General features: G+C 35.4%; 1 protein-coding gene across 1 annotated transcript in view; it reads left to right on the forward strand.

Annotated features, from left to right (window-relative positions):
• Positions 1 to 535: 535 nt before the first annotated feature.
• The window catches only part of pdlim4 (PDZ and LIM domain 4), a 50,071-nt gene continuing 35,314 nt past the window's right edge, over positions 536 to 15,292 (forward strand). The window contains exons 1-2 of the mRNA XM_067375584.1: positions 536 to 689; positions 8,570 to 8,721. Of these exons, the coding sequence (XP_067231685.1) occupies positions 597 to 689; positions 8,570 to 8,721 (245 nt within the window). The 5' untranslated portion in view covers positions 536 to 596. The remainder of the gene's footprint in view (positions 690 to 8,569; positions 8,722 to 15,292) is intronic.

Here is a 15,292-nt window from a genome sequence, read left to right on the forward strand (position 1 = left end):
TAAATGACATAGTTTTCATTTTTGGGTGAACTAACCCTTTAAGGTCTTTATGTAGGACTACCACTGAAAACTTAGTTATGAATATCAAATTGCATTTCTGTCAATAGATCCTCTTAAATTTTACACATTGCACCTTTAACGCTATACTCAGAAGTTTTATACAAAAAAATAACTTTATGAAAACAATTAGCCTAGCAAATATTAAGACGTGTTATACGGACGGTCCCAGAATGTATTCTAAGCACGTTCTTTTCAACACAATGAGAACATTCATCATCAAGGACGTTCCAAGAACGTTGTTTTAAGAACATTTTCACTCAGCATTACAATAACGTATATTAACTATTAATAACGTTATAAAAACGTTCCATAAACATTAGTTTAAGAACGTTCTGTTCTAAGATTCACATAACTTAAAGTACGTTAGTGAAAGTTGTGGGAACGGTCCCTGTTAGTTGTGTATGGTTGTCATAGCGGCGCTGGCCCTCCCTCTGAACCCCTGAGAGTTGCTCCTCCTCACTCGTCAGCACTAGTTTTATTAAAGTGTGAATGAGGATAGAGCAGTTGTTCTGCTGTGGATACTGTTTGAATCAAATATGTCTCACACTGTGACTCTCACCGGTCCCTCGCCGTGGGGTTTTCGTCTGGTGGGTGGACGGGACTTCAGCACACCGCTCACCATTTCCAGAGTACGTGTTTTCTTATTATTCTCTTGAATGATGGACTGTTTCTCAATGCAATTGAGGCGATGGCCCCCTTATAACCGGCGTGCTGTTTCATTGTCGCGATGTAACATGAAAATTTGGGTTTACTTCTCTAAATGTGGGTTTACTTCTCTGAAGGCAGATGAACTATATGAACTTTTTTTTTTTTTCGTGTTTGTCGCGTCGGTCGCTTATAAACAGTGACCGAGCCTTTACTTCTCAGCCAAATGATGTCTTCGCATTTGTCTCTGTAATGAGAAAATTTTGTATTTCACTTAAACTTTAAGTTCTTGGTTATGTCCCATTGAAATTTAAACGTTATCTTCTAAAAATTGACGCAATTGTATTTGAGCATATCTGTAAAATTCATGTGGATAGCAATGGTCAGATAATTTGGCCTTAGAAGAATTTAAAGGATAAATGTTGAGATCTCTTCTGGACCTTTGTTTTTTCTTTCAGGAGAAACATAAGCCAGAGACTTAAGGAGAAGTCTCCATTTAATCTAACTGATGAGGAGAAATATTTGAGATATTTAAGTAATCTTCTTTGTTAATATCACTTTCCTTTGGGCACTGACTTCGATGCTTCTCAAATGAATGAAAAGCTGAATCATGCTGGACAAACCCTATCATTTACTTCACATTTGTGGTCAGTAAATGCCTATGTCAGAAGAAATCGTATTCGACTGGCTTCCACTTGCATTGATTTAGAGAAATAGCAGCTGGTTTTCACCAATTAATCTTTACAGCCAGTCAGGGCTTTATCTGTGGTACAAGATGGTCATGGATGTTTAGTCTACTCCAACCATCCATCCACCCACCCGTCCAGTGAATGAATGTATGGAGTAGATACAGGAACAGTTTTCTGGTTGTTTATTGGAACTTCTAAAAACTCCAGATGTTCAAAAGTCTTATACGAATTATCTAACCCCTACACATGGTTAAAAGTAACCCAATTTAGGTTCTTAATTTCATCCTGAACATGTTTACAGTATCCTACATTTAAAATGGTTTAATAAGAACTCATTACCCAGCAAATTGGGTTGTTTATTTAAACCAGCATAATGGGATGATTTTTTTTTTTTTTTTTGTACAATAATACTTGATTTTATTCATTTTTACAATAATACTATCTTATTTTTTAATTCATACTTGAATTAGTACTTACAGATTAACTTAAATTCTCCAAACCTTTGTAAAATACTCCACACAACAACTGGTTTACATGACACACGTCCTGATATTGCTGAGTTAGATGTGTTCCTGGATCAACAAAAATGTTGACCCAGGAACATGTTGAACTCAGCAATATCAGGTTATGCTTACATGACAACTTCCTTTATTTTCAATGAGAACAGCTCTTAATACAGCACTTTATATCGTTCTTAACATACAATATTGCCTACATTTAAACTTGTTTAACAAACAATTTATATGTAACAATTAAACATTTAAAAGTAATTAAAATGTAATCAAACAGCTGATAGGGACTACAACAAGCTTCTTCCCAGGTTTGTGACATCACAATCTCTTAAAATTTACATAAACTCCGCCCCCGAGAACACGTGACAAAGGTGGCGAGGACATGTTGGGCTGCTGTAGAGAAGAGGAAGAGTTGTTGTAGTAGAGTGTTGTTACCATGGGGTCATTTTACGCCAGACTGCTTCACAAACGAGGGTCAATTCAATGCTGGATTTGTACAAAAGATTAACATGACGGCACATGCTAGTGGATGAGTTGAATCAACTCCACAGCAACTACATAAATGTATCCACTAACCATTCAGAAACGTCCAATTTCATTCTAAAAGTTGTAACTTCTTCCTGAGTCTCTCCATCAGTGTCGACTCCGGTTTGAACAATGTAAGGCTGAACACCGTTACTGACAATCCTCATTTTGGCTGCGTGAGATTCTCCAGCTTTGTTGTTGTTGAGCTGTTAAAGCTCCGCCCTCTTCCTGAAATTGTGCCGGGAGCAGCAGCTCATTTGCATTTAAAGGGACACAGACAAAAAAATGCATGTTTTTTGGCAAATTTGACAAGCTATAATAAATGATCTGTGGGGTATTTTGAGCTGAGACATTAACCCAGCATTTTTTGTTGAGTGTTGCCAGAGTTAGAACCTTGCGTTTTGGAGTTGTGCAGGCTGAAGAAACATCTGCAACATGTAAAGATAGCAGCTTATACTGAAAACTGTTGAAAGGCTCATCAGCACCACAGGCTTGAGATTGAATCTGGTAAAGTGAAGCTACCGCTGTAAGGCTTGGCTTCAGATATCTTGCATTCACGTCCTATGAAGGCTTCCATCTGGCTCTGTGGACAGAGTTCCCAGTAAATGCTGAGATTAATGGGTCAACCACAGGTTTTGTTAGGGAAAGTGTCTGTTAGGGTTGCAGATGTTAAGTTGCCTGTTGCCAGGAAAACCTCCAAATGGAAAAGAGGTAACAGTTTAAACACAATCCAATAGGCAGTGTTAGTCAAATGAATGCGGACCTTCAGACAATATGGGAGATAAAGTGATAATATGGAGACATTGTGCTTAATTCCACAGTTATTTAGAGGATTAGTTGACTTCAGAATTAAAATTTCCTGATAATTTACTCTCCCCATGTCATTCAAGATGTTCATGTCTTTCTTTGGTTGAAAAGAAATTAAGGTTTTTGAGGAAAACATTCCAGGATTTTTCTCCATATAGTGGACTTCACTGAGGTTCAACGGGTTGAAGGTCCAAATGTCAGTTTCAGTGCAGCTTCAAAAAGCACTACATGATCCCAGACAAGGAAAAGGGGTCTTACCTAGCAAAAGATTGGTAATTTTCTAAAAAAAAAAAAAAAATTATATACTTTTTAACCACAAATGCTCGTCTTATAGCTCTGTGATGCTCCATGCATTATGTAATCACATTGGAAAGGTCATGCAAGACGTAGGTGGAAGTACCGTGGTAGAGTGAAAAACTCTCATCTCATTTTCTCTTCCAACTTCAAAATCGTTCGACAAAGGATTTTTGAACATTCACTTTGTAGACCCAGTACTTCTGCAACGAGATTACATAATGCGTGGCGCATCACAGAGCAATGCAAGATGAGCATTTGTGGTTATAAAGTATATCATTTTTATTTATTTTTTTCAGAAAATGACAATTGTTAAACTAGATAAGACTCTTATTCCTCGTCTGGGATCATGTAGAGCTCTTTGAAGCTGCACTGAAAATGACATTTGGACCTTCAACCCGTTGAACCCCAGTGAAGTCCACTATATGGAGAAAAATCCTGAAATGTTTTCCTCAGAAACCTTAATTTTTTATTTTATTTTTTGACTGAAAGTAAATTATCAGGAAATTCAACTAATCCTTTAGGATCTCCACAACCTTGGACCATTGGCTTGTTGTAAAATGCTTTTGCTTCTGAGTTAACATTTGGTGTTTTCCTGGTCAATGTGAAAGTGCTGAGGTAAAAACTCACTGAATCATTGCCAAATGTAATACACAACAAATTGTCAGCACTTGTCCAGACTGACAAATGTGGCCATCCATTCACAGGAATTCACAGTCCCATGTCATACAGAAAACAGAATGGTGCAATGTTTTCATTACTCTTTGCCAAATATTCACTGCAAAATTACTGAGAAAATCGGAATCTCTTTTTCATTCCTACGATAAACTTTAAAGTTGTCTGAACCAGTTAGACATGCGGCTTCTTATAAACATATTTACTCTGCTAATCTTTAATGTCTGACTGGCTCCCTCTGGGATTTCACGGGGCTGATTTATTGCATCCAGGGCCTTCCTCTTGTTTTTGCTCTGTAAGGGCATGCAGTAATGCTGGCAGGCTGCAACTCATTGTCCACTGTCGTTCAGCTCTGCATTTGTAACACAGCCACATTCCAGGAAGCCATGTGACATTATTCAAAATGAGATTAAGTAGCATCTAGGAGATTCTGAAGCACAGGATTCATCAAAGTTCACAGCGTCACGGGCATGTTGCCAAGCTACACTGTGTCCATTCAAATACTTTATATGAGTGGTCCTCAACTGGTGGGTTCTGGTTTGTAATTGAAAAAAAGGGTTGCTGCTCTTTTCTGATAGGATGAATACAGTAGGGGAAAAATGCAAAAATGCTAAGCAAACTCTACGGTATTTCAATGCAAACTGGGCAGATGCCAGCATGGATAGGTTGCAAGATGTTCCCCCATTCTTGAAAAACAATGACCAGAACTAAACAAGTTAAACCAAAATATGTCCCAGTTTACAATAAACAGGGGTTCAGTAATAAACATGGTTGGTGCCGACCACAAAGAGAGCATGAACTCACTGAATCAATGTTGCATGCTGAGCAACTGTGTTACTTTGTTGGTACTTCACTTGATGTCCAGTGTAGATCCTGAAACTAAACTGGTTTAGAACATCTGCTCTATACTAAAGGGTTTTTTTATTTATTTATTTTTTTTTTTTTAAGAATTTGAGAATAATCATTGATTTTCCTCTACTGTTTTTTTTTAATCACAAAGGGAAAGTAAACAGAAACGTTTAGCAGGCTTGTTCAACATTCACAATATGTTAGGTTGTTGTGAATCACTTATCAAATTGTGCTACTGGTTATATTGAAAGCTACATTTTTTACTCTTTATGTCTAATGTTTTCCAAATCAGAGTTTTCAGTGAACCGTTATTAATCATCAACCTACACCCTAAAAAATGCTGGGTTAAAAACAACCCAAGTTGGGTTGAAAATGGACAAACCCAGCGACTGGGTTAAATGTTTGCACTTCCTGCTGGGTAGTTTTATTTAACTCAACTATTGTGCAAAAATTACTGTATTGATTGCTTAAAATGAACCTAAAATATGTTGGAAATTAACATTTATTAATATGTTTAATAAATCATCATTTATTAATAAGTTTGATGAATAATAATTAAACAAACATTTATTAAATGGCTTATTAATAAATGTTCACATTTTGATTATTATTGTTGTTTCTAGTATGTGTCTGATTTTTATTTTCTGATCTATTTTGGGTTCATTTTAAGCCAGCCATATAGTCATTTTTAAACAATAGTTGGGTTAAAGAAAACTACCCAGCAGGTTGGTCAAACATTTAACCCAACCACCACCATCAACCAAACTTTACACTTTACACAAGTTGGGTTGAAAATGGACAAACCCAGCAATTGGGTTGTTTTAACCCAGTGGTTGGGTTAAATGTTTGCCCAAGCTGCTGGGTAGTTTTATTTAACCCAACTACTGATTAAAAATGACTATATGTCTGGCTTAAAATGAATCCAAAATAGGTGAGAAATTAAAAATCAGACACATAATTACTAGAGGCAACAATAATAATCAAAAGGTGTACATTTATTAATAAGCAATTTAATAAATGTTTATTGTTTATTATTCATTATCTTATTATTAAATGCTAATTTATTAAACATATTAATAAATGTTAATTTCCAGCATATTTTGGGTTCATTTTAAGCAAGCAATACAGTAATTTTTATACAACAGTTGAGTCAAATAAAACTACCCAGTACGTTGGGCAAACATTTAACCCAACCACTGGGTTAAAACAACCCAATTGCTGGATTTGCCCTTTTTTAACCCAACTTGGGTTGTTTTCAACCCAGCATTTTTTCGAGTGTAGTTTGTTGTTAACCCAGCATTTCTTAGAGTATAGTGTATGTGGGTTTCATAGAATTCCCATTGTACTCATAAACAATTTTAATGGATACAGAGCTCATATTTTTATCCAGACTATAGTGAATCTTTCTCCTCATCATTCTCTCTACATTGACAGGTTTTGATAATGTATGTATAATGTTTTTCATTGTAAAGCTTAGCTTTTTTTTTTGGCCAAAACAGTGAGGTCACGTTACATAACTTGTTCTTTGAGGCTAGTAATTTTCTCGGCAGGGTAAAGCAAGATGTTTCAAGATAAAACACCATGTGTCTTAGTATGACTCAGGACCTTCATACACATGGATTTAGCTTGCTAAATGGGATGAATTAGCCTTATTAGTAGGTCAGCTTCTGATCGCTAAATATTTAGGGTTGTACATGTGTGCTTGGCTTATTATAGGCTGTTTGGCGATATAGTCAAGTGAATGAGTCATTTAGTTAATGACTTGGAGGTACTGTAGGCTACATCCCACTGTAATAACAACAGCCCTTGGTCCCTATGCTTAAGTGTTCTGTACTTAGAAACAATTTCAGGCAATTTCCTGGCTTAACATCTAAACTGGTCTTTTGTGCAACATTTAGAGGTCTATGAATACTTGCAGTGCCCCCCCCAGATGACACAACATGCCCCCCTAATCATATGGTCATTCAGCAAACTTACTATTGAGAGCAAAAAAGATTAATTATGTGGATTTGGCCATTCACGCATTCCATAACGAAACGTCTTCAGCAGCATTTGGCTCACATGAACACTGATCTCAACATTGGTAACTTTAAATGACACATCTTCAGAAATATGAGTCAGAAATTAGTCAGAGCATGTGTAAGTCTGGTCTAGGCGTCCCCCTGGCCATGAACTTAGGAAAAGTGTCAAATTTCTTATTTAATTGCCTGTTGCTGCTACTATGGAAGCTTGTTTGTGCCACTGAATAAAAAAACAAATTAACCATGACTTTTATCTCACAATTCTGACTTTTTTTCTCAGAATTGCGTGATGTACTGTAAACTCACAATTGCTATTTATAAAGTCAGAATTGTGTGATATACAGTCGCAACTTCGTGTTATGAATTCAGAATGTGAGAAAAACTCACAATTGTGAGAAAATGTCAGAAACGTAAGATAAAAAGTCGCAATTATCTTTTAATTTTTTTATTTCGTGGTGGAAACAAACTTCCATGCTTCTGGATGCTTTTAGAGGGAAAAGCTGCCCATAACTGCTGGTCTAGGATCAGTTTTCTCTGTAATAAAAATATCTGGTGTTTTGAGCATAAAGGAGATTCAGAGTTTTGCACACTTGCAAATCCTCTCATTATAACAAGCAAACAGGAGATTCATTTTGTCAGCTTCACTGATTTTAACAGAACTTTTTGAGATCGCGATGAACTAAGTGTGACAGATTTTTAATTATTATAAAATGTCCTGCCATGCAGAACAAATTAACAGTGGTTTGTGAACGTAGACGCTTTAATAACAAATAATTTATCGTTTATGCTGAGATGTGTAGGTTCCACAGTGATACATAACTTAAAAATATTTCAAAGAAATCTATTTAAATGTTTTAAAGGGAAAGCTCATAACGTGTTGGTTCATCCTCATCCTATGATCAGAAAATTCTTATTTTGTGTTTTGCTGTTGTTTTAATATAAAACTTGCTCTATTTCATTTATATTAGGATAAATACGGATGTTATTGTTTTGGTGAATGTTTCTCAATCATAAAAAAACTCAATAGAGCCTTAACTTTAAAGGGATAGTTCACCTAAAAATGAAAATTCTGGCATCATTTTCTCACCTGTGTGAATTTCTTTGTTCTGCTGTACACAAAGGAAGATATTTGGAAGTAACCAAACAGATCTCACCCTCCATTGACTTCTATAGTATTTATATTTCCTAATATGGTAGTCAATTATTATGGTAGTCACCTAATATTTCTTTAAATTTTTGGGTGAAATGAATCAGACATTTCTTTGTGAGATTTACGCCATGCATAATGCCATTGAATGTTGACAGACAAGAACTATGGAATTGCCTCATAAGCATGGATGCTGAGTAACCTGATCATCTGTCATTGCTTTAGTTGTAGGCATTGTTTCATTAATGGTTTCCTTTAATAAATTGTACCTTGGGCTGCAGACATTGCAGTGTTTGCCCTGGGTGTGGTACTTCCTTAACCTTTCTTCTGCTTGGCTTTTGTTAGATAACACCTGCGAGTAAAGCAGCGCTGAGCGACCTGTGCCCTGGAGACACCATCCTGGCCATCAATGGAGAAAGTACAGAGACCATGACACACATGGAGGCTCAGAACCGCATTAAAGCCTGCACAGATCAGCTTGTGTTGGCCATCAGCAGGTACTGCCTTATAAGCCTGTATATCTGCCTTAAATCCTTAAATCCAGGTGGTGCTTGTTTTCACAGAGATATAAGATGACATGCACATCTGTTTTACTTTGAAAAAGCACTCATGAGCTTCTATAAGTGTAGAAAATGTGGACGGAATCACAGAATTCAGTAATAAAAACGGAATTATAAGGCGGAATGTCACAGAAATGTCACAAGTTTTGATGAATAGGTCAATGCACTTAAATCAAGTCGTGATATAGACTAGTGTCTGTGAAAACTGCAAAAAGACTATTTAAATATGAATCCTGCGTGTCTCTGTGTGAATGAATGGTGCAGACGTGCGGTTTCATTTACCAAGCATGTGTGATGCCTGCGGTGTTTTCAGCCTCTGCCGCCTCACTATATGAGGACATGAATGCATCAACTTCATCTCCAGAGCCGCTCTAAAATTCACTTTATGAGCATTTTATCGTTTTATTTGAGAAAATAAAAATTTGGTTTAGCTTCAAGAAATTGTGACAGACTTATATTACTGTTGTACAGTAACTACATCTCAATGTAATAATAATACTAACTAATAACAATAATAATAATAAATTATTATTAAAACTTTATTTAAGGAATAATCACATTTTTTCTTCAATTTTTTTCATTTTAACAGTAAAGCTGTGTTGTGCAGCACTTTGTTTGACAAAAAGTTTGTTGAATGTCATATGGTTAAAAGATAAATTAAATTAATATTTTATCCCTTCATTTGATTGCCAGAAAATTTAAATATACATGAATTTCTGAAAAAAAACTAAAACAAAACATTTCATAGAAAAAAATATACATTTTGTTGCTTTTATGAATTCAGTTTAGACATGCCTTTTCATTATTAAAATTTAATTAAGCCATTTAAGTGGAAGCCAGAAAAGTAAAAAAAAAAAAAAAAAAAAAAAAAAAAATTATTTTGGTAAAGATAAAATGTATTTCATAGAGTCCTAAAACATTAAATTTTTGTTAAACTTTTAATAAATTGTTGTTAAATTATATATTCAATTAATAAGACATGCTTTTGGATTACTAAAGTTTAATTTAACCATTAAAATTAATTCAATCAAAAAAATTCAAATGAGAAAAAAATGGAATCCAGAAAAATTAAAAAACAACAAAAAAATGGAATTTGGAAAAAATAAAACATTTTATATGGCCCTACTAAATGCATAAATGTACATTTATCTTGAACCAAGTAGTTTTAATATATGTAGAGAAAGATATTTATTAACATTTTCATTCATCACATCTTGATTCACCGCAAACATGCATAAAAAATCACACTTATAAAGTGAAAGCATTTTTTGTTTTCTATGTAATCCATCAAAATGTTATATGATGAAGGGAGTCATGCATATATGCTGTGTTGAAATTCCTGTGTTAACAGAACAGAAACAAACTGTATGTTGATAGTACCATTCAACTTTTACTCAACCAAGAAACTTTAAACATAATTTCCCCCAAATCTTTAAGCGGTCACCATGCCAGGCTATGCCATTGAAATGACAATATGATAAAAGACAATCCTTTTCACACAAACAAATTTTTTGTATGAGGGTGTGAGATTCACTGAGAGGCAACATATGCTACATCTTGCCATATTTGGTATGTGTTCTCTGAGCAAGCTGCGCGTGTTATTTGGAAAAGCCCTGACCTCTTGGTAGACGCGCTTATATATCATCTTTTGACATTAAGTGGTACATTCACATAGGAGTAGTAAATTTATTTAAGGATACTCTGGGTTGTTTGTACTGAGCGTTCGACTGGGAACGTTTCCCTCCAATTACATCTCAAAACTTTCAGCCTGACTTGTTTTTTACATTACTTGAGTACAACACTACAGTAACTTTAACTGGATTCACTAGACAACTAGGTGTTTGCCTATGCAAAACTTTCCAGCACAAGACTAGGATGTTGTGAGTGGTTGTCAGGGTTTGTGTTTGCTAATGTCTTCGGGGTAGTTGCTGAATGGTTACTTGAGTCTAAAGAGCCCATTCCTAGGTCTCTATGATATTCTGGTATCTAGATATGACTTGGGTCAAGTCCTTCTTCAATGACAGTCTTATATATGGGCCGTTTTATTATTAAATCTTAAGTCTGATTCCTTAGAAATGTATTAGCGCAGTACAGCTATCCTTAGCAATTTTAAGTATGTTTCATGTCCATAGAGCAAACAGTGGTTGAAAGTGTATTTTAGTACGTTGGGTTGTAGAGGTGTGAATCCTCTAATTCTTTTACTAATAATAATTACTATATTAAAGAGGACCTATGATGCCCTTTTTACAAGATGTAATATAATTCTCTAGTGTCCCCAGAATGTGTCTGTGAAGTTTCAGCTCAAAATCCCCCACAGATCATTTATTATAGCTTGTCAAATTTGCCCCTATTTGGGTGTGAGCAAAAACACAGTTTTTGTGTGTGTCCCTTTAAATGCAAATGAGCTCCCCTTTCCAGAAGAGGGCGGAGCTTTAACAGCTCAACAACAACAAAACTGGAGAATCTCACGCAGCCAAAATGAGGATTGTCAGTAACGGTGTTCAGCCTTACATTGTTCAAACCGGAGTCGACACTGATGGAGACGTTTTAGACGTTTCTGAATGATTACTGGATAAATTTATGTAGTTGCTGTGGAGTTGATTCAACTCATCCACTAGCATGTGCCGTCATGTTAATCTTTTGTGCAAATCCAGCGTCCAACTCTTGTTAACATCAAGCATGTCCCAACACTTTATTTTCTCAAAAATGGTAGGTGGATCCTGTTGCAAAACAAGAAAATCGAGATATTCTCTTTCATTACTTTATTTTTTCATTCATGCATGTTCTTTATTTTCTCATTTATACATGTATTTGTGCCCAAGTATTTGCTTTCAAGAACTACATTATCTGTGAACATCAAACGTTAGTAATTTGCTTCCGAAGGACATATGAAACTTGTTTTTATTAATGTATAGTGAGAGTACTTTATTTCCCATAAAACAGTACATTAATATGTTTGATAGGCCTATTTAATCACATTTTTTAAAAATAGATTCTTGTTTTTATGCATCGATGCAGAATTGTTCACATCAGAATTGCGATGCATCATAAAAACGATTATATTCCACAGTGGGATTTATTCAGATCCTTAAACTCAAGAATGAGCAATAGAAATAGTGATGCTTGCCTTTACAAACACCACTAATTATCACTGATCTAGATAGTCTGTGCCATTTGGAAACTGAAATCTAAACAGGCTCAGAGAGAAAACAGAATTCCACATTTTGTCAACATTAGTCTTTTTTATGGCCTGCATAGATAGCTGTGTGAAGGTCATGTGACACCAATGAAAATGCAAAAACATGGCCCCCCATATCTATTGGTATGTGACCTTTAGCATATGCCAATGCGTCATTTGTATTTGTCTGCACTCTTGAAATGAGTTGTGTGCTGGCACGATAAGTACTGCTTCATTCCAGTGTTCATGGATGTGCTGGAGCAGGGTGGGGAAACAGATTACAGACTGCAGATTCTGTTTTCCGTGTGTTTGGATGGAAATGCAATTACATGGAGCACGCCGGCACCCAGAACCATATTGAATCACATTCTCCTTGAGACCGTAGATATGTGAAAACACATATATTTACTAAAAACCAAACCATGTGTTTCTTGTTCACACTGTTTATCTTGTTTTTTTTAGCATAAAAAATTAAGCAAGTTGTACATTATTACTCACTAACGTGAAACCTGACTTAATTCACCTCAATGGAAAGCATATTAACACTGTCTTAATTTGCCATTCACCATGTAGAAAATAGTAAATGTGTGAACAATTGACCGATTTTAGCTGCGTCTATTTATAATGTAGGAGACGGGATTTTAGATTCTAGAGCGCATTTGATTGGACAGAAGATTTGATGAGAAGCTGAAGTCCGCGGTGATGTCATAAAAATCCCTGATCCATTTTAGGAAGTGAGAGACTAAGTTTTGAATGCATATCTCCTAAATGCATATTTTGTCATTGTTTTGAAACACACCAGCTTATTCATAACCATACTAAAAGCTTAAAAACATTTTGATTTCAGGGGGACTTTAAACAAATGAAACCTGCACACAGAAATTAGCAAAAATTGTGCCTGATAAAGACCTGACTGGTCAAAACGTTGTGCTGTTTATAATAACATTTTTGGAGCTGTAATTTAAATGTTTTATTATTTTTCTTTGTTCAGCCCAGTTTAGTTTTTGGATGTGCACACCTTTTTTTGATTCAGAGAACATTACTTTGGAAACAATTCTAAATTCTTGGGAAACTGTGTCATTTGTGATAAATGGAAATGTATTATATATATATATATATATGGAAAAATATATAATATATATATAATATATACCAAGGTCTTTACAAATTGGTAGACCAACATTGGTTGATTTGCCCCCAAACCCTCATGGGTTATGGGTCATGGGTTATTATTATGACATTTCTTTCTGAATTTCATTCTTTCTCTTCTGGAAAATGGACCAAAAATATTCTTATGCTGTAAAGTTATCATTATAGTTATCGTCCTTGGTGTGAACAGGCCTTCAGTCATTTGCTCGCTTTCATCACTTCCATTTTTCTTCTCATGCAGTGGTTCACTATATGCTAACCAGCCAATCAGAGTGGTCTCTTTCAACCAAGCCGATTCAAGGTTATTATTGTTAGTTAAAACTAAAACCATAAAATAAATGTTACTTGAAATAAAATAAAATATAAAAAGCTAGCTACTATTTAGCTTGTTGCCGTTTAGTTTAAATTGAAGTACTAAATAACTAAAAACTAAAATTTAAAAAACTATAAAGATATTTAAAGAAAATCAACATTTTAAAAAATGACAAAAACACAAAACAAAATAACTAAAACTTTAACTAAAATGAAAAGAGAAAATATAAAAATAAAATTGAATTCAAAATATTAACAAAAACTATAATAGTATATCCATGATACCAAAATAACAATGTGCAGATTCAACATGCTCCGACTAGTGCCAACAGTGCAAAACCACAAAAACTGGGCTGACAGACACTCAACAACAGCTCAGACATTGGCCAATGGCTTGGTGTGTCACAGCCTTAAAGGATAACTTCACCAATTTTCAACCACCTTTGTTTTTTCTACAATGTCAGTAGATATCCCTGTTTATTTGTCAGATAAAGTCTGCTGGATTAAGTAAAACGCTTCATCCGGCACATTTCTGGAAGCTCCAGAGCTTTTGTGAAAACTACAATTTTTATATCCTTGTATTTCCGGCTGCAACATTCAGTGATGCCATGTCTGGTTCCTGAAAATACCGGATGTGTTCCCATTTGACCTATGAGTCAGCACTGGACAAAAACGTCTAATGGAACATGTCATACAAACTCAGCCGGGCATATCCTCAAGCCACTGTGAAGGCAGCGAACAGCTGCTGGGAATCTCTCCGTATCTCCCTAGACTCCTCTTTATTCTTTAAGGAAAGTTGAAGTCTGGAAAAGGCAGAGAGTGCGGATGACAAAGATTTGTTTCCACAAGTCATGAAGCTGTCGGAAAGAGCCTGCTGGGCCAGCGAGTTAAAGCTGAGTGAGTCATAAGACCTGGGTCATGAAAGTGCAGGGGAGCAGAGAAAATAAAAAGAAGAATTAAAGCAAAGAGAAAACAGGGCAGGACTAAGTGCTTAGTGGACAGTGACACATGAATGAGGAATTATGTGTGGATTTGAAAGCTTAGAGGAAGAAACAAAGAGACGGAAAAGCTACATTTGCCATTTCTTGACAGTTGAAAAGGTTTGGTGATGAAGGTTGGGTGATGATGTCATTGAAGCACTTGTCAAATACCTTTTAGTGTTTGAAATTAAGTTAAAGGTGCCCTAGAATCAAAAATTGAATTTACCTTGGCATAGTTGAATAACAAGAGTTCATGGAAAAGATTAATTTTCAAACTCTATTGCTTCCACCTTCGTATATAAAACTCATTTGTTTAAAAGACCTCCGGAAAACAGGCGAATCTCAACATAACACCGACTGTTACATAACAGTCTGGATCATTAATATGTACGCCACCAATATTTGCATATGCCAGCCCATGTTCAAGGCATTACACAAGGGCAGCCAGTATTAACGTCTGGATCTGTGCACAGCTGAATCATCAGACTAGGTAAGCAAGCAAGAACAATAGCGAAAAATGACAGATGGAGCAATATTAACTGACTTGATCCACGATATCATGATATTTTTAGTGATATTTGTAAATTGTCTTTCTAAATGTTTCGTTAGCATGTTGCTAATGTACTGTTAAATGTGATTAAAGTTACCATCGTTTCTTACTGTATTCACAGAGACAAGAGCCGTCGTTATTTTCATTATTAAACATTTGCAGTCTGTATAATTCATAAACACAACTTCATTCTTTATAAATCTCTCCAACAGTGTAGCATTAGCCTGTTAACCATGGAGCAATATCAAACTCATTCAGAATCAAATGTAAACATCCAAATAAATACTATACTCACAGAAATCGATGCATGCATGCAGCATGAATGCCGAACATCTTGTA

This window comes from Chanodichthys erythropterus, chromosome 22 (genome assembly GCF_024489055.1).
Source record: "Chanodichthys erythropterus isolate Z2021 chromosome 22, ASM2448905v1, whole genome shotgun sequence".
NCBI lineage: Eukaryota > Metazoa > Chordata > Actinopteri > Cypriniformes > Xenocyprididae > Chanodichthys > Chanodichthys erythropterus.